Below are 18,089 nucleotides of genomic sequence, written 5' to 3'. Positions count from 1 at the left end.
CCTTGTACGCAATTGGAGGACTGACTTCCAGCGGACCGCGGTGAAGGACAGACGCGCAACTCCATTGGTGCCTCGCTTTTACGCTCTACGCGCCAATCACAGCAGGTCGTGAGCCTTATATCTCTTCCCTTGGATGTCGTTACGTAAATCTCACATTTGAACGTGAAGAACGTCGATTTTTCTATTGATTTCAGTCAGATAGTACCAGTAATGTCTGGCAGAGGAAAAACCGGAGGCAAAGCACGAGCAAAAGCGAAGTCTCGTTCTTCCAGAGCTGGACTCCAGTTTCCCGTGGGCCGAGTGCACAGGCTACTGCGCAAAGGGAATTATGCGGAGCGTGTGGGCGCAGGAGCTCCGGTCTATCTGGCCGCTGTGCTGGAGTATTTGACCGCCGAGATCTTGGAGTTGGCAGGAAACGCTGCCAGAGACAACAAGAAGACCAGGATCATCCCCCGTCACCTGCAGCTGGCCGTGCGTAACGACGAGGAGCTCAACAAACTGCTCGGGGGTGTGACCATCGCCCAGGGAGGCGTACTGCCCAACATCCAGGCAGTTCTCCTGCCTAAGAAGACTGAGAAACCAGCCAAGAGCAAATAATGACTGTGTCTACAGACAGAACAAAGATTTCTCGATTGTTTTGACGAAAACATATTGAAAATCTGGAGCAGTTCGGCCCCTTTCGTTTTGGGACTTCATAGGCAGCTCACTCGCTTTTGGTTTCAGCCCCAAAATGGAGGCAGTCTCCACGTTAAATTAATAATGGACCAAACTGTGGTGGAGACGTTATCGTTTTGTGATGCTGTTAAATGATGTGTTTTGTGTGACGTGGTTTCAATAAATTTTTTGCTGCGGGGACAGAGAGTTGTGGCGTCATCTATTTATGTTTTGCATCCGGGTACTCTGCAAAGGCAGCACAAAGGGCATGTAGTGTAGCAGGATGCAGATTTTTTTTTTAATCTTTAAATGAAATTACAATCTAACCTTTATAATAGTTACAGTATTACGCGGCAAGTAAAATGTAAACGTTTAAACCAGTAATTATAAATCACTTTAGACTATTACGCTTGATCTCAATATTCATAAATATCACATGAAAAATGACATTTAAATGTTTATTAACACAAAATGCACTCAACGTACATTTGAAACAAATGAATTAAAACATGGCCCACAGAAACATGCCCGAGAGAGCTATCGGTTTTATCATAACATCTATGGTGAAATAAGACCCGGTTTTAAACATCATAGCGAGTAAAAGAAGTGCTCAGTTTTAAATCTTTTTGTTCCAACAGTGATAGTAAACACCTCATGTGCTTTTTGCGAGTGCTCATGCTTATTTTGGAAGAGCGAGGATACAGAGTTGGACCTAATGCTTTAATCCACTTCCTCAATGGTTGGTCCAGCATTTCCTCCGCCTGAGGGAGCACCGCCTGCCCCTGGGAAGCCCCCGGGCATTCCACCCGGCATTCCTCCAGGCATGCCCCCGGCACTCTGGTACAGCTGCGTGATGATGGGGTTGCACACCTTCTCCAGCTCCTTCTGCTGATGTTCATATTCATCCTTCTCTGCCGTCTAGAATAACACATTAAATACACTTAATAAGCAACGTGAACCTGGGACATTTAGTTTTACGACATTGAACTACAGTGAAAGTGTCTCAGCACTGATTATTTCTCACCTGGTTTTTGTCCAGCCAGCTGATGACCTCGTTGCACTTGTCCAGAATCTTCTGCTTGTCCTCGTCACTGATCTTGCCGGCCAGTTTCTCGTCCTCCACGGTGGATTTCATGTTGAAGGCGTACGACTCCAGTCCATTCTTTGCAGACACCTTTTCTCGCTGAACGTCATCCTCTGCCTTGTATTTGTCAGCCTCCTGCACCATGCGTTCAATGTCCTCCTTGCTCAGACGCCCTGAGAAATTTTTTGAATAATTAGATATTTGCTTCTTTTGGTTTGAAATTAAAAACTTAAAAGAAACACACCTTTGTCGTTTGTGATGGTGATTTTATTCTCCTTTCCAGTGCTCTTGTCGACTGCAGAGACGTTCATGATGCCGTTGGCGTCAATGTCAAACGTCACCTCGATCTGAGGAACACCGCGAGGAGCAGGCGGGATGCCGGTCAGCTCAAACTTGCCCAGTAAGTTGTTGTCCTTGGTCATGGCACGCTCACCTTCATAGACCTGTTGGTTACAGTGAACATTTTAGGGGAAAGTAATCTGGACCATTTCAAATTAAGACATGCAGCAACAAGTTCGCTCAGACATCCAAGGAAGGTCGGGCCATCTTTGGTCTTTCAACCTCTGGTGGAAACTACGAATGGCTGGAATAAACGTCATCACTGCGAGAACAGACAGTGATGTGTCAGGAGAGCCTTACCTGGATCAGCACTCCAGGCTGGTTGTCGGAGTATGTGGTGAAGGTCTGGGTCTGCTTGGTAGGAATGGTGGTGTTACGCTTGATCAGCACAGTCATGACTCCGCCAGCGGTCTCAATACCCAGAGACAGAGGAGTGACGTCCAGAAGCAGCAGGTCCTGGACGTTCTCGGACTTGTCTCCACTGAGGATAGCAGCCTGGACAGCTACAAACAGACCCCATGTTACACACATGTTCATTGATCATTTCACCATGGGATAATTGTCAACATACCTGCTCCATAGGCCACGGCTTCATCAGGGTTGATGCTTTTGTTGAGCTCCTTGCCGTTGAAGAAGTCCTGGAGCAGTTTCTGGATCTTGGGGATACGAGTGGAGCCACCGACCAACACAATGTCTTGAATTGCCGCCTTGTCCATCTTGGCGTCACGAAGAGACTTCTCCACTGGGTCCAGAGTTCCACGGAAAAGGTCAGCGTTGAGCTCCTCGAAGCGGGCCCTGGTGATGGAGGTGTAGAAGTCCACTCCTTCATAGAGGGAGTCGATTTCGATACTGGCTTGAGTGCTGGAAGACAGGGTGCGCTTTGCCCTCTCACAGGCTGTGCGCAGACGACGCACTGCCCTCTTGTTGTCACTAATGTCCTTCTTGTACTTGCGCTTGAACTCTGCAATGAAGTGGTTCACCATGCGGTTGTCAAAGTCTTCTCCTCCCAGGTGAGTGTCACCAGCAGTGGATTTGACCTCAAAGATGCCATCCTCGATGGTCAAGATGGACACATCAAAAGTTCCACCCCCAAGGTCAAAGATGAGCACGTTCCTCTCAGCGCCAACCTGAACATATATCAAACCATATTAGCTCAAATTGTATAAGGTTGGTCAACAATTTCACTTTTTCTGTAGCACCGTTAATTGATTAAAATATCTAATTGCGATTAATCTCGAATGACAGTTAACGAACATTATTCCAAATGTCCCATAAAATCATCATTTCAATACTCTAATACTGTTCCTCAAATACACGACAAACCTCAAATGCGGGCGGGTCAGGATAGGAAGCGGACAATTTTTATTTTTATTTTAAATGACGCGGTTAAAATTGACTTGGGTTATCGCGGCAACGCTGTATTTTGGACAGCACTACCATTAAGCTTTAAGAAAACGTACCTTCTTGTCCAGGCCGTAAGCAATAGCGGCAGCCGTTGGCTCATTGATGATACGTAGAACGTTAAGGCCAGAGATGGTACCAGCGTCCTTTGTTGCCTGGCGCTGGGAGTCATTGAAGTAGGCAGGTACAGTAACTACAGCATTGGAGACAGACTAAAAAACATGAGGAATCGTTAGCAAAACATCCAAGAGGATACACTACACAACCTTTATCTGCTGCAAACCTACTTTTCCGAGGTAGGCTTCAGCGATCTCTTTCATCTTGATCAGGACCATGGAAGAGATTTCCTCTGGGTAGAATGATTTGGTTTCTCCCTTGTAATCCACCTGCACTTTGGGACGTCCACCATCACTGACGATTGTGAACGGCCAGTGCTTCATGTCAGACTGAACAACTTGGTCTTCAAAACGTCTTCCAATCAGTCGTTTGGCATCTGGAAAATGTTAGCGAGTATGTATTAAACAATAGTAAAAAAATAAAATAATTCATGGCGTTGGCTGGCAGTTAATCCCATTGTAATCCTTACCAAAGACTGTGTTGGTGGGGTTCATGGCAACCTGATTCTTAGCGGCATCTCCAATCAGCCTCTCTGTATCTGTGAAGGCCACATAGCTGGGTGTGGTCCTGTTGCCCTGGTCATTGGCGATAATTTCCACCTTGCCATGCTGGAAAATACCCACACAGGAGTAGGTGGTCCCCAAGTCAATACCGACAGCTGGTCCCTTAGACATGGTCTCTCTGCAAGAAGAACTTAAAAAAAAAAAAAGGAGATTATAATGTGTAAAGGCATTCAACGTATGGACTTTATACTTTCCAACATTTCATTCCATACCGATCTGCTGTGCAACATCACACCATAGTTTAATGTCCCTTTAATAAACTTTCCCCGAGATAAAAAGGCTAAACAGTATCATCTGGATGCCACAATATGGGAAACATTAGTGAACACAAAAAAGATTTGAGTGAATAATGGTAATATGACAGGCACTCAGAATAAAGGTGGGTTGAGTATCTAAAACATTTATTCAAGTCAAATTAGCATTACTTTAAAAAGAACTTAACTCAAGTAGAAGTCAAAAGAAATGGACCTAAATGAAGTAAGAGTGAAGTACTTGAGAAAACACGACTCGAGTCCTGATATGTGTTTGAGTGTAAAAGTCTTACGTTTCAGTAATAAAATGAAAAAAAAAATGAAAAAAATAAATAAACTGAGATAATGCCAAGAAAATGCTACTCGCACATATACGCAAAAATATGTAACCCTGAAAAATAAAGTACACGAAACACAAACTCCATCTATTATATGTCAACATGAAGCCTCTTACAGATTTACTCAGTGTACAGAGTAGAGGTAAAAAAAACATACAAAAAAACTATTAAAAAGAAGAATGACAATTACTTCAGGCTCGTCAGGCTGAGGACGAGATCTGGCACAGAGTTTTCCCCTTAAGCTTATTCAGCAATCTTTAAATTAAATGCTGACTCCAGGATCACTCAGTCAGCAGACTAATATCGACATTTCTTGAAAACGGCCTTGTAAGCTGGTTTAAAAAGGTTTTATAAAAGACACCAAGTACTATAATACAAAAAGTATGTTGAAATACGCATTTCGATGGACTGGGAATTTACTTCCGTCTTCCACAGAATCGTCTCCCAACGTGCATGATGCGTCTCTTATCGTTGTTCTTACGCAACATGCACGTTTGGAGCCGCCTATGAGGAAAACGGAAGTGAATTCCCAGACTGTATAATTCGCGATTTTACTGTCTATGGAAACGCGTAAAGGTATTAGAATAAACATTTTTGTTATACCTAACGTCTTTTTAAAAAAAGAAAAAAAAAACCTTTTAGACCATTTTAAAAACAAGACATAATGAATAAAAGGTCTTGTAAGCTGCACCTCTTATTTTCCGCAATATCCTTCTGAGACAGTCTTACATGCTGTGTAACCATTGGTCTATATATTGTGACATCATGTGTGTAACCCATGGCGCAACCTAGCTGCTAGCATACCAATCCTCGTAGTCACAGCGGTCATAGCACACTTCGAGAAGCTTCTGTCATAATCGCGCAGCATACATTTCAACAATAAATATAAAGGCAGCAAACATCGGTGCGTATTTCCTGTGTGTGTAATAAGTAGTAAATGATCGTGTTGAATATGAAACTAACCTGGCAAAAAAAATGCAGATGACAATTGTTCTTCTGTTTCTTGTGAGAGAAAAAATGGACGATGGAACCGCGTCGCAACGGTTTTGTAGGGCGATGACGGTACGTAACAGTGCGTGGGCTGTGCGTAGTGTGTACGTGTGTCAGCCAATCAGCTTCGAGAGAGCGGCTTCTTCTAGCACTTTCTAGATCAGGCCTGACATAGATCCATGGGCCTGACCCTCCCATAGACTAAACCTGCCCCAGGGATTAGCCCGGACTATGGCACGGACTTGCTTTTCCTAAATATAAGAAATGATTTCAGGAGAGAAGGAGCTGGAAGTTCAGAGACTTTCCAACTTTCACTTTCTTCTAAACAGCTCGATATCACGCAACAGTGGCGATAGTTAGAGGCTGTTGTAGCAAGAGGTAGTACAAAATGTTCTCATGTAAGAGTAACATTGCTTTAAACTACAGGTAAAAAATAGTGTTACTCAAGAGCTAAGGCGGATAGTACTCTCAGTACATTTATTCAAGTACTACATGTAGCCAAGCTAGGTAGGCCTAATTTAAGTGACTACTTTTGCAAGAAGTTTTTTCATAGTACTTTTTTATTTCTAAAGTTAAAAAAGATGAACTCGTGCCACTGTGAGTAAATTTTAAAGTGGCAGAGCTTCATTTTGACGGGTTGTTAAAGTGGCAGAGCTTCATTTTGACGGGTACAATAGATGGGTTTTTTGTGTTTTGTTTACTTACCACATCACGTTTTATGTACTTGAATGGTATTTCCTTTAAAAATATTAAAATTTTGACATTATTTAGTGTTTTTTTCTCCTCATTTGTCACTGCTGAAACATAAATCAAACTTTTATGCTCAGTTACTCTACTTGGGTTATTATTTGGGCCACAAATTTTACCTCTTGTTGAGTAAAATTATTTTAAGTAATGTTACTTAAGTAAATATTTTGGCTTTACATAGCATTAGCCACAGCTGCCCTGGGGTAGACTAACGGAAGTGAGGCAACCAGTCTGCGCCATCTGCTCCTCCAACCACCACCAACCACTCACTCACTCACTCACTCACTCACTCACTCACTCACTCACTCACTCACTCACTCACTCACTCACTCACTCACTCACTCACTCACTCACTCACTCACTCACTCACTCACTCACTCACTCACTCACTCACTCACTCACTCACTCACTCACTCACTCACTCACTCCATTCCCCAGGCTTCCTGGTGTTACCAAATGAGTCAGCATGTTGTTGTTTCAATGCAGATGTTCAGTAATGTGCATTATTGTTCCTATCAAAAATAAAAATAAATCATTATTGACATAAATGATGAGAAATCTAATCTTCGTCAACATGTAGCATTTACCCCTTAAAATACACTCCCACTGGAACAAGTGCATATTTTTTACTAAAGCAAGTGTTGCTTGAGTAACTTGATCTATGAGAGGAGTCTGGCTTCAGGAGAAATGAGACATCAACTGAAGATGCTGCTCTGACCAGTCAAGTCTGGCTCTGCTTCCACATAAAGAGGACACATAAAGAAAATACATGACCTCTGTTCTGCGTCATACTGATATGCAGCTAAAACATTCAGTAAGTCTGTAACAGTATACTATTACTCAAGTAGGAAAAAGTGTGGAAAAAATCTACGCTAAGAAGTACAGTTACTTCAAAAAGGCCTAAATACAAGTGAGTACTACATGTGTCTGGATGTTGCCCTATTATGATCATAGGTGGTTGTAGCCAAAATATTTATTCAAGTACAGGTAGCATACTTATTATTTCTAAGTAGAAGTAGAAGACTGACCCAAACAATAAAGTAGGCTTCTATGAGTACTTTCCTAGTAGGCTGCATAGTAATGAGCTATCTGTTTTATATACCACCTTAAATAATACAAAAATCCTGATAAGATGTAATTGTATAAATGTACTTTGAACCTGCAACTGCATCTAATATTGTTGGGTCTACTGTGGGCTTCTGCTTCTTCACACATTGCCCTGATGAAACAGCCTGAGCCAACTGTCGAAATGAAGTAGTTTCACTTGCACTTCGGCCGGCTGTGGGAAAAGAAAATCTTAGTCACGCTGTATTTGCAACCATAAATATTTAGGGCGGTAGCTGGGTGAGTTAATGGATATTTTAAACAAGTAATATGAAATTAACTGATGGGAATGTGATCCTTGCAGTGAATGGTTTAAGTATATTTCTGAATGTGCTGTAATCTATTATGTAAAGTTAATATTAAGCTAGTGCAATCTGTATGAAGTTAATGTCTCATTGTCCCTTACATAAAGAATGAATGTCAATTTGAAAATAAATGTAGGCTTAATATTTTATGCATTTGATCAATTAATATCATTTCTAAAGTACAGCTATAGTCCCAACCCTCTGCAGAGTCTAATCACAACATTTAGTCTCATGAATTATTAAAATCCCAAAACATTATGAGTATCATCTATCATTTCAATGCTTGAAGTTGAGAGTAAAGATGACTTTTTAACCTCATTTGGTCTCATGGTCAGATGAGACCGGTGGAAACCACGGGGCCATGATGTCACGGAAGGCCCCTCCACGACGCGGCACGCGTTTAAAAGTGAAGAAATGAGGAAATGTGGCTCAGTTCAAGTTTGTTTGTGCACCAGCGAGATGAAAGTGACGCTGCAGCTCTGCGTTTTTATGCTACTCCTACATGGTGAGTACTCTTCATAAAACATATCGGATAAACAGGACACATAGTTTAAGCGGAGGTTGGATTACTATTAGTACAACATTTTTGGTATAATCTAGCCTATACAAAAAAATAATAATAATAACGAAACAGAGCACTGACCTTATTATCGATGAGTAATAACTTTACTATTGATGTTTGGCAATGAATCACATACTTATTTTGTGTTAATACCGGTAATCTTTTCACTTTAGCCCACTTACAAATACTGCTTTATCCTAAATGTGACAGATAGGTAACATTGTATATTCCATTGTTTTCTTTAATAGCCAACTATACTTATGCTATGATGAGGATCCTACTATAGCCAATTTGAAGCGGCAATCTAGATCAGTGTTTCCCAACCAGGGGTACGGGGTACTTGAGCACTTAGCAGGGGTACTTGGAATTACTTCAGATAAAAAAGAAGGTGAAACTGAATAGAATTTCAATATGAATTTCAAAGGAAAGTTAGTTTTAATTATGTTTTTCAGTAAAGAGTATGTTTGCTTAATTTTGAACACAACACACTGTTAAATACTGTATAATATTTATTTAGTTGGTCACTTTGTAATAATATTGGCAAAATCCTCAAGGTAGCGGGTACTCAGAGTATAAATCCACAACTCAAGGGGTACGCGAGGCAAAAAAGTTTGGAAACCACTGATCTAGATTATGAATCATATTTCTGTCAAAGCCAAAGGCATAATAAATATCAAAGTTTCCCATCAATAGCAGAGACTACTTTGACCCTCTATGATCTAATGTTCTTCAAAAAAGTAAACTGAGCCATACATTTGGATATAAGATGATACTTTTTGCTTATTGTCAGCTCAAAAACCAACTTCTTTAACATAATTTAGAAGTACAATGTGACTTTTTACTCTAAATTCAACACTAGATCTAATGATTAAAACAAGGATCATGTATACCAGTATAATCACTTTAAAATCTGGGGGAAATAAAATGATTGGGTCCAAAATGTTCTGTTATGTGACAGCTCAGCGGCCTCTTTTGTATAAGTGTATAGATCCCTGATGAGTTTAAAATGATTAGTGAAACCTATGTACATGTTTTTTTTATACCACATGCAATTTATCACATGCAGATAACAAATTCTTCTATTCCTGTGCATCTATACCTCTCACTGCGCCATATTCATTTATTATATTGTATTATCCCACATGAATGTGACTGTAAATGTAATGTTACACTTAGAATGCAAAGTTCAGCAGTAGCTATCCTCCCACTGGTGTGAAAACTTGCTGCCGTAATGTGCGCCCACTGCCCTCTTTACCGGTGTTAAGAACAAGCCCCCACAGATGTTTTCCAAACCGTGCCCCCCACCCCAGAGGAAAGAAAGGTCACTGATGTTAACCAGTGATGAGCCGTCGCCCTCGTTTTCTCTTTCAAACCAAGGCATGCAATTGACCACACGGTTTCCTGTCACACACTCTGTACAGTGTGTGTGATGGGGGGGCTGCAGCTTTTTTTGATTTCCTGTCACTTTTTTTTTTCATTGTAGGCTACGATTTACACAAGTGGTAGGAATTTATGAGTCATTTGTAAATAACACCTTTATGTACTTGTGTGTGGTGTTTACCAGATCATCCATGACCATGAGAAGTAGGAGGAAAGTAACTGCAGTATTATGCAGATTGAGCTCTGAATGTGTATCTTTTTTTCCACAATATAATGAATCTTCATTATTTGATTGGAATAGGAATATGTCATTATGTGCATGGAATGGCTTTTGGCTAACTTCCTGTTGGCCTGTGTAGGGTAGGGGTAAGACTTCCTGTCCAAACTTTAACGTAAATTAAAAAAAACTATCAAAAAACAAAACAGAAGAAAACTTTAATAAATGTCAAGCTGAGTGTGTTACAAAACATAAAATATATAAAAACTAGTTCAGATGGTCGTGCGATTTTAACATAAGTGTTAAATTAGCTTATAGCTTCAAGGCTAAACCAATGGGCGAGGAACGCGCTTCTCTGTGGTCCTCATGGCGGGGAGCTGACATTGCTATAATATCACCCCCTCTAAGAGACACTTGGGAGCATTGATTCTAATGGGACTTCAAACGTCCAAGGACAACTTAAAAGCCTGGCTCCAAGGAGTTTCTCTTTTTCTAAAAATCACTGTGACCCATGTGACCACACTGGGGTAGGTGAAGTATTTTTTTGTTTAGCAGCCTAACATTTGGAAGCATTTCCAGTACATTGACTGGCTCCAAAGCCTGTCAATCAAGTTCTGGATCTCTGTGGAGGCTCCGCCCCCGTGAGTGCAGGGCTTCCCGCCTTTTTGCCCTGTTAAGGAACATACTGCATAGGAGGAGATAGAGCGGCCATTAAGGTTCACACAGGACTCGGGAACCTTTTTCAATGAATGGGGCCGAATGGGATCCGCTCATCTTTATTATATTATATCTATGGGCTAAACACACGTACACAGAAGTCCTGTACATCCTAAGTAAAGATTTTAGTTTTATTAGTAATTATTCAACACTACATGTTTTCTGCCAAAAACTGTTTAAATATTTCGCCAATTGATTTCAGCAAGAAACAATCGACTCTTATTAGGAATAAAACAGGGACAGGAAAGTTAGCATGCTAGAAAGTTAGCATCAAGTGAATGTAAACAATTTGCCCAAATAATCTCTTTAATAATTTTTGCAATTGACCACAACTGCGACTCTTCATATTACATGGGGTTTAAAAAACAACAACATACAATTTAGCTAATTTGTGCTGACAGGGAAGACATTGAACTTCATGTCAGTTTTTGTTTCATCAATTCCCGAGACATTAACCATAAACCAGGTCAAAACAAGATTCGACCATAGGATTCTGACATGTCTTCCATCTTAATATTAAATCACAGTCACGCCAACGCAAACTATTACGAATATAGGACCAAAAATGCACTCAAACACAAGTGCACGATATGGCACAATGGATAGGCTCATCATACAAGAGGCGTTTGAGTAATTACAGTACATTTTGCTTTTCTGTTTGCCTTTTCCGCAGCATCACATGCAGTTTGGCAGAATAAAACAGTGATGAAAGGCAGGACACTCGAGCTAGGCTGTCCGATCAAGCCGCACTCCCCGAGATATCCTGTGGAGTGGAAGAGCCCTGATGGTAATATTATGTTCTTCGACACTTATGAAGGTGAAAAGGATGCAGTCTGTGTTGCGGTCAGTGAAGTCCTTGTTATGCGTTTTAACTTTATATCTATTTATTACCACAGGTGTGAAAGACAAGCGCTACAGACTCGTCAAGCAGTCCGAGTCTGAGTACATCATCAGGATTTCCGACGTTACCTTCAGCGATGGGGGGATCTACACCTGCACCCATTACCTCCAACAGGCTGAAGAAAAGACAGTGCAAGTGACTGTGTTAGGTGAGTCAGAGCGAGGAGAGGCCAAACGGTCCATGTCATTGCTTTATTCTCATGTCCACTCTTATTTTTAGCCCAGCCCAAGGTGGATTTAATAACCGACCGGGGAAAGGCTGTCATCAGGTGCACAGCTGAGGGAAACTATCCACCTCCCGAGATCTCCTGGCAATTCAAGAATGGCCCTGAATTCCACTGTAAGCTTTCAAATAATAGTCTGGATGAAAAGTCAAATGCCCTTGTGTCAAATCCTATCTTTATGTATGTATTTATAGTATACACAAAAGCAACAAGAAAACAAATCAATCCACCCTCTCTTAACCCCCCATAAAACTAAAACAACCTGTGGAACTAATTTTTTGTCCATTTTGTTCAATAAGAAAAACGTTTCCGGCTTGAGAGTTCATTCCAATCTGATTATAGCTTCTTTTTATTTGATCAAAACATCATGGATGTCCAAATAAATCCATTTGTTTCTGGAATGTATTAAAAGTTTTAGTTTTTAATACTTCAAATTCTGCCAAATGAGGCAAGTTTATTTGTAGAGCACGATTTGTATAGACATGTTCATGACATTACAAAAAAGCAGGAAAAAACGAGAAACAACTTGAAAGCTTGAAATGTGAAGTTCTAGCCAAGTGAATAACCCAATTGTTTTCTATTTTCCACAGCTCATCCGGAAGTCACCCAAGAAGCTAAAAAATTTGTGGCCGTTGATATCTTAACTGTATCCAAAGAAAAGGCCACACATGTTAAATGCCTTGTGAGGCATCCAGCCTGGCACTCTAAGCCTCTGATGAACTTTGTCAAAATAAGGGACAGTAAGTACATTAACTTCCAAACATAATGATAGATGCTTTACTTCAAGCTTCATGGTTAAATGAAGACTGGGAAAAGCTTTCTGTGAAGTAATTTAGTATATAAACAAAAATAATGAGAACACTGGCGGTGTCTTTAACATGCGTGGGTAGAATAAGAAACTATTACAGAAATTCCCTGACCTTCAGTATTTCCTCTTTCGCTGTGTTGCAAATTCTCTTGTTTATGAAAGCAGATGTGTGGACCACAAGCTGCATGATCTGATGATTAAATTTTATCTTATGCTTTCACTTTGATTTTCTGTACACATTTATGCCACAAATAATATGGAATTTCTGGAAATTTCTACAGGAAAGACCAAGCATCCCAGAACCACAACCAGCTCCCCAGAGATGACGCCGTCTTTAATAACTACAAGAGAAATCACCACTGCCCTATTCTCCACAACAGAAAACCAGGGTTCGGAGTTTTCTACCACTGCGGACTTTAGTACCGGAGGTGAGAGTATGACACAAATGCTGCCTAGCTGACAACACTGAAAGCCATCATTAAGTGCAATTCATTCATTCTCATAGTTGTAAAATCATCCTTAAATCATGCCCACCTAATGATTTTACCATTGTGTGTATTTAGATTCACACTATCACCCACATATAATGAGCAAAGTCCCCACATCTACTTCTATTCCCCACTCAGGGACAAATAAGTCATCTGTTTCAAGAGCTTTCTGAGGCTATATTTTGTTAAAAGTCTGGAATTTATCAAATCGTGTCCAAATGTTTGTTATTGAAGTTATTGTATAGTTGTTTTTTAATTGTAATATAGCAGAAGTAGGCTACACAAACTCATGGTATTAGTGTCAATTCAGCACGAAACTTGAAAACCCACAAATATTAGAGTTTGGGTAAAACCCGGATATATTTATGGCACCAAAATGAGGAATTTCTGGTACTTTCAACAGGAAAGACCAAGCGGCCCAGAACCACAACAGAAACTACAAGAGAAATCACGACTGACCGATTCTCCACAACAGAAAAAGAGGATTCAGAGTTTTCTACCACTGCAAACTTTAGTACCAGAGGTGAGCAGAGTATGAATGTTGCACTTTATTCATCCTCATAGAAGCAACATTAAATCATGCCCACACAAAAGCGCCGTTCATCTATTCATTTTGCCATTGTGTGTCACATCATCACCCACATCTAATGAGTACTTGAGAATTAGCAGCTTCGAGTTGCTACCAAAAATGTATCCATAAAAACCTAACACATAGCCCATTAGATAAAAGTATATGAATGTATTTCGGTTTGCAAATATTGAAGACTGAAGAATCGTGTTTTTCATCTTGTTTCAAACTGACACACATTTTTTGCATTTTAGGTGCAAAGTACTCTGCAACAACATCTCTTCCTTTGAACACCTCGCAATCCAACAGTACTGGTAAGTATGTCAGCGACGCTATTTTGCATACATTTGAAAGCGCTCCAGATAAAATGCCCTTGTCTTTCAAACTCAAACGTGATTAAATGTCGTGTCTTGAAACATGAAAATGAAAGCCTGCCGTGCTTCTGAAATAACGCTCACCACATGAAGGGCTTCCTGCCTCAAAAGTTGCAAAGTAGCATTGCTTTATGAAGCCAGGCTTAGCACTCCATTTTATGTAAAATATACATTTCTGCCCTTCACTTAAAGGAATAGTTCACCGTTTTTCCATACTGAGATATGTTCTTACCTGAGCTTAGACGAGTTGATGTGAACCTGTCTGGTCTTTGTGTGTGCCCGTGGAAGAGCTTGGTCGATTCTAACTTCACCCTGTTTGGAGCTATAGGAATATAGTGGGAGAGGCCAAATGCTAAAAACATCTTTGGTCTTTTTGCGTGACTGAGGGCACACAGTTCTTCCATACTGAGATATGTGCTTACCTGAGCTAAGACGAGTGGATACGTACCTGTCTGGTCTTTGTGCGTGCCCGTGGAAGAGCATGGTAGCCACCAACTTCACAAAATTTGGAGCCATAGGAATACATTGGGAGAGGCCAAATGCTAACAATATCTGTGGTCATTGTGCGTGACTGAGGGCAGGCACAAGTAAGGGTAAATTGAAACAAGGTGTAATATAGAGACAATTGCTTATGAGTAAAAGTAACAACAGAGTTTGGGAATGTGATGTCACAGCACTAAGCATTATGGGATTAGCAGCAATTGTTATTGTTCACATTAGGTTATTGTTCACATTAAAACATATGGACACCAAAGTGAGTTAGATGTATTTACTAGCAGTAACTCAGCAGCGAGTTGTTCCATGGCTTTTTTCTCCTCTTTTGATACTGTTTTTAGCTAATGTTAGTCAATGGAAATGTATGCTAACAGCTGCAAAGATGGCGGATCTCCATGGTAACTGTGGAATTTCCCGAACTCTATATTCTGGATGTATAAAACATTGCTTTTCAATTGTTAGATGGATCAACAGTTGTTTTACCAGACTCAACCACTCAGAATCAAACAAGCAGAAGCTGGAATACTACAGGTGAGTCAATATAACAACCATAATACAGGTCCTTGGTCGACATCTAGAGGGCAATCGTAGGAACTGCAGACACCAAAGGTTTGACTGTTTGCAATGTTTTGTTTTGACAGATTTGACGACTACACAGACAGACATTTTCTCCAATGAAACCAAGAGGAACAGCACAGGTACTTGAAGTTTACCCGCCAATCCAAAGTAGAGAAAACAAGTGTCTGTAAAGTAACACCTGTGGCATCTCTTGGCAGATAATGGGCATGATGTGGAAATGCAGACAGTTAATGAGGGAAATGCTTCTGCTCTGATCTTCCTGGTGACATGTCTAATTGTTGGACTTGTGGTGGTGCTTATATTCATCTTCATCAAACTGAGGAGAGCACACATCGCTTGGAAACGGGGTATGAAAACTTCCAAATCCCTAAGCAACGACATGGAAATAATAATCATTAACTTTGATGGCAATAATAACGCATAGATAAGCCGAATGACGGAAAAATGTTTGATAGTTTTTATTATTGCAGAGAATGAAGACTCAAACCAAACATCTGAAACCAGCGGTAAATCAAAATCAAGCCAAGAGGACAAAAATGGCCAAAAGAGAAGAGGTGAGTCTGTGTGGTTTGATGAGTTGCATTGGGATTTTATCAATGGTGGAAGAAGTGCTCAATGTTCTTACTTAAGTAAAAGTGCAGATTCTGGACCAAAAATTTACTTAAGTAAAAGTAAAGGTATCTAATACAATGTTCACTTAAGTAAAAGTACAAAAGTATGCATTGTAAAATGTACTTTATAAGTAAAAAGTACAGGCATAATGTGTATGTGCAGGATTCTTTTAAATAATTTGAATCAAACCAGGGCTAAGCAAGTAAACCACTTACTCAGGTCAAAAACAGGAAGTTAACCAGGTCTAAACCCGGACTAAACTACGTCAGGTCTAAACCATATCTACTTTTACTTTTAACCCAATTTAAAAATGTAGTGAAGTAGAAAGTACAGATACAGGCTCAAAAATGTAGTGAAGTAAAAGTTAAAAGTATTCATCATAAAATGTACTTAAGTAAAGTAAAAGTACCAATAATTTGTACTTTTTACTTGCACTTTTCACTTTGTTACTTTCCACCACTGGATATCATAAACAAAACTGACAAAATGGGTTGATGGAGAATGCTTTTCTCTATTTGCATGGCCAAATAAAACTTACGATTTGCTGTAGTTCTGTAATATTGATGTGTGAATTGGTTTTAAACTTAAAATATGCAGCGATTTCATTTGGGGACATGATTTACAGCAAGTTTTAGGCGTATGTGAGGAATGCATTGTGAGTGTCATCAACAAAAAACAAAACAAAAACTAAACCTTCAAATTTATATTGTCATTAAATAAGATAAGATAAGGTCCTCAAATCTAGTCTTCAATGTCTATTTATCACACACCCTGGTTGAGCAATCTTCTCCTTTGTCTGACAGGGTTCTTCAACACAGGGGTCACTCACTATGTCGTCCAAGAGCCAGCAGTGATCACCTGTGTGACAAACCCACACACCATGACCGCTCCAGGGGACACGGTCACGGCCGAGACCGAAGAGATCGCTCCTGTCCCACCCCCTCCACAGACCACTGCAAAATCAAAAGTCAAGGAAACAGAGTTGTAGATTGATGTCTGTGTGTTGCCTCTTGTGTTGCCTCTTACTTGAATGTACATAAAAATGAATTTAATGTGTGTCAATAGTGATAATGTAAATTGCTTAGCTGTGCAAAACTGTACCAACTGTGAACTAAAGTTTATTTATCAAAAGCACTGTCTCGAATCAGTGGTGTCAAATCCTTTCAGAAGCAGAATTGGAGGAATATGCACTTATAGCAGGGGTCCCTCTAGCACAAAACTTCTGGCCCCCATGATGAGTTTGAGAAGTATTATATTTATGCGAAATAGAGCTCAACTACCTGTTAAAGTATGAGTGTAATACCGTCAGTCCACTGCAAGAAAGTAATGAACTAGATTAGTTTAAAATTCTGAATTCTGAACTGAGTTGTTTCGGCGAGTTAAGATGTGGTTGGACGTTTGACATTAGATCATTGAGATTATTGATTGTTGATTTACTTGTTCTGGTAGGTTTCTGACTCGTTTCTATACATTTAGTCTTTATTTCAAGTAATTGTATTTGCCAATGGGGTAAGAACATATATTGGTCTTATCCCATTGGCAGTTCTGCTTTCCTATTTCAAGTGAGATTTACCTTAAAACTAGTCTGAAATGAACTAGTCTCAAACTGGCAAAGTAAACTTGGTTGGATTAGGATAAAAGTGAAAGTAAAAACAAGATACTTTTCCTCAATTTATGTAAGCCAATGCTTAAAGCCATCTACTTCTTGTTGTGTATTGTCAGAACATACCACTTGGTCATATTCAATGTAATGTATAGGACATTTGCAGGAAATGGTTCTTTACATTGGGCTGCAATGGTGGGCCCTTGGTGTTTTGGCGATGGTAGAAATCGGCCCTCCACAATGCAAACTTGCCTACCCCTGACTTTTAGTGATCTATTTCAGCTCACTGTAAAGTACCGTAGGCCTGCTGGTCTCATCATGCTGTACTTTCAATTTTATTATACACTTAAGTCATTTGTTTAGCTTTATTTGTTGAGAATGTGTCTTTATAGTTATTATTTCAGTTTATATAAGTTGGACCAGGGCCGTCGGCAGACTTGCTGGGGCCCAGAACGTTCCACACATTTCCCCCCACTTGACTATAAAATGTTTTATTTTGTTTTTCAGTAAAATGTTTTAGCAATAAATGACTCATAATCCTCTACATCCAGTTCTATTCCTCAGGGACACACAGGGCTTTCTTATCTTTCTGTTTCAGCACGGTGCAATTTGTTGTTGTTTTGAAATATAATACAGTAGAAGTAGGCTAGTACAGAGGCTGGGGCAGTC

At 40.1% G+C, this 18,089-nt stretch overlaps 3 protein-coding genes across 4 annotated transcripts; 2 read left to right on the top strand and 1 right to left on the bottom strand.

Moving 5' to 3' along the window:
* The first annotated feature begins 34 nt into the window (after window positions 1-34).
* On the top strand, window positions 35-857 carry h2ax1 (H2A.X variant histone family member 1). The gene has a single exon (XM_079567040.1). The coding sequence runs from the start codon at window positions 211-213 to the stop codon at window positions 595-597; it is 387 nt and encodes a 128-aa protein (XP_079423166.1). The 5' UTR covers window positions 35-210; the 3' UTR covers window positions 598-857.
* A 241-nt stretch (window positions 858-1,098) lies between these two features.
* Window positions 1,099-5,817, bottom strand: LOC306970890 (heat shock cognate 71 kDa protein). 2 transcript variants are annotated; one of them, XM_079566965.1, is made up of 9 exons: window positions 5,711-5,817; window positions 4,065-4,288; window positions 3,766-3,971; window positions 3,538-3,690; window positions 2,649-3,204; window positions 2,378-2,580; window positions 1,983-2,181; window positions 1,679-1,911; window positions 1,099-1,572 (listed from the first exon to the last, which is right to left on the bottom strand). In XM_079566965.1, exons 2-9 carry the CDS (start codon window positions 4,267-4,269, stop codon window positions 1,375-1,377), a joined length of 1,953 nt encoding a protein of 650 aa, XP_079423091.1. In that variant the 5' UTR covers window positions 4,270-4,288; window positions 5,711-5,817; the 3' UTR covers window positions 1,099-1,374. The 2 variants fall into 2 exon arrangements, with proteins under 2 accessions (XP_079423091.1, XP_079423090.1); XM_079566964.1 differs by lacking the exon at window positions 5,711-5,817 and having other exon boundaries at window positions 4,065-4,321.
* A 2,534-nt stretch (window positions 5,818-8,351) lies between these two features.
* crtam (cytotoxic and regulatory T cell molecule) lies at window positions 8,352-16,805 on the top strand (the record flags this gene model as incomplete). The annotated part of the gene is made up of 13 exons (XM_079566689.1): window positions 8,352-8,398; window positions 11,443-11,586; window positions 11,666-11,818; window positions 11,890-12,009; window positions 12,484-12,633; window positions 12,983-13,129; window positions 13,593-13,712; window positions 14,012-14,071; window positions 15,089-15,157; window positions 15,268-15,324; window positions 15,403-15,552; window positions 15,676-15,759; window positions 16,621-16,805. Exons 1-13 carry the CDS (start codon window positions 8,353-8,355, stop codon window positions 16,803-16,805), a joined length of 1,485 nt encoding a protein of 494 aa, XP_079422815.1. The 5' UTR covers window position 8,352.
* Window positions 16,806-18,089: the final 1,284 nt, after the last annotated feature.

This window comes from Gobius niger (genome assembly GCF_951799975.1).
Source record: "Gobius niger genome assembly, chromosome: 11".
NCBI classification, from domain to species: Eukaryota; Metazoa; Chordata; class Actinopteri; order Gobiiformes; family Gobiidae; genus Gobius; species Gobius niger.
This window is presented reverse-complemented; position numbering and strand designations above follow the sequence as displayed.

Excerpts from the sequence above, each read along its gene's own strand:
- h2ax1 (XM_079567040.1), top strand. The coding sequence starts at position 211 with ATGTCTGGCAGAGGAAAAACCGGAGGCAAAGCACGAGCAAAAGCGAAG.
- LOC306970890 (XM_079566965.1), bottom strand. The coding sequence starts at position 4,269 with ATGTCTAAGGGACCAGCTGTCGGTATTGACTTGGGGACCACCTACTCC. Across the intron at positions 3,205-3,537 it reads CTTACGGCCTGGACAAGAAG|GTTGGCGCTGAGAGGAACGT; the intron begins GTACGTTTTCTT and ends ATATATGTTCAG. Across the intron at positions 1,573-1,678 it reads GCTGGCTGGACAAAAACCAG|ACGGCAGAGAAGGATGAATA; the intron begins GTGAGAAATAAT and ends GTGTTATTCTAG.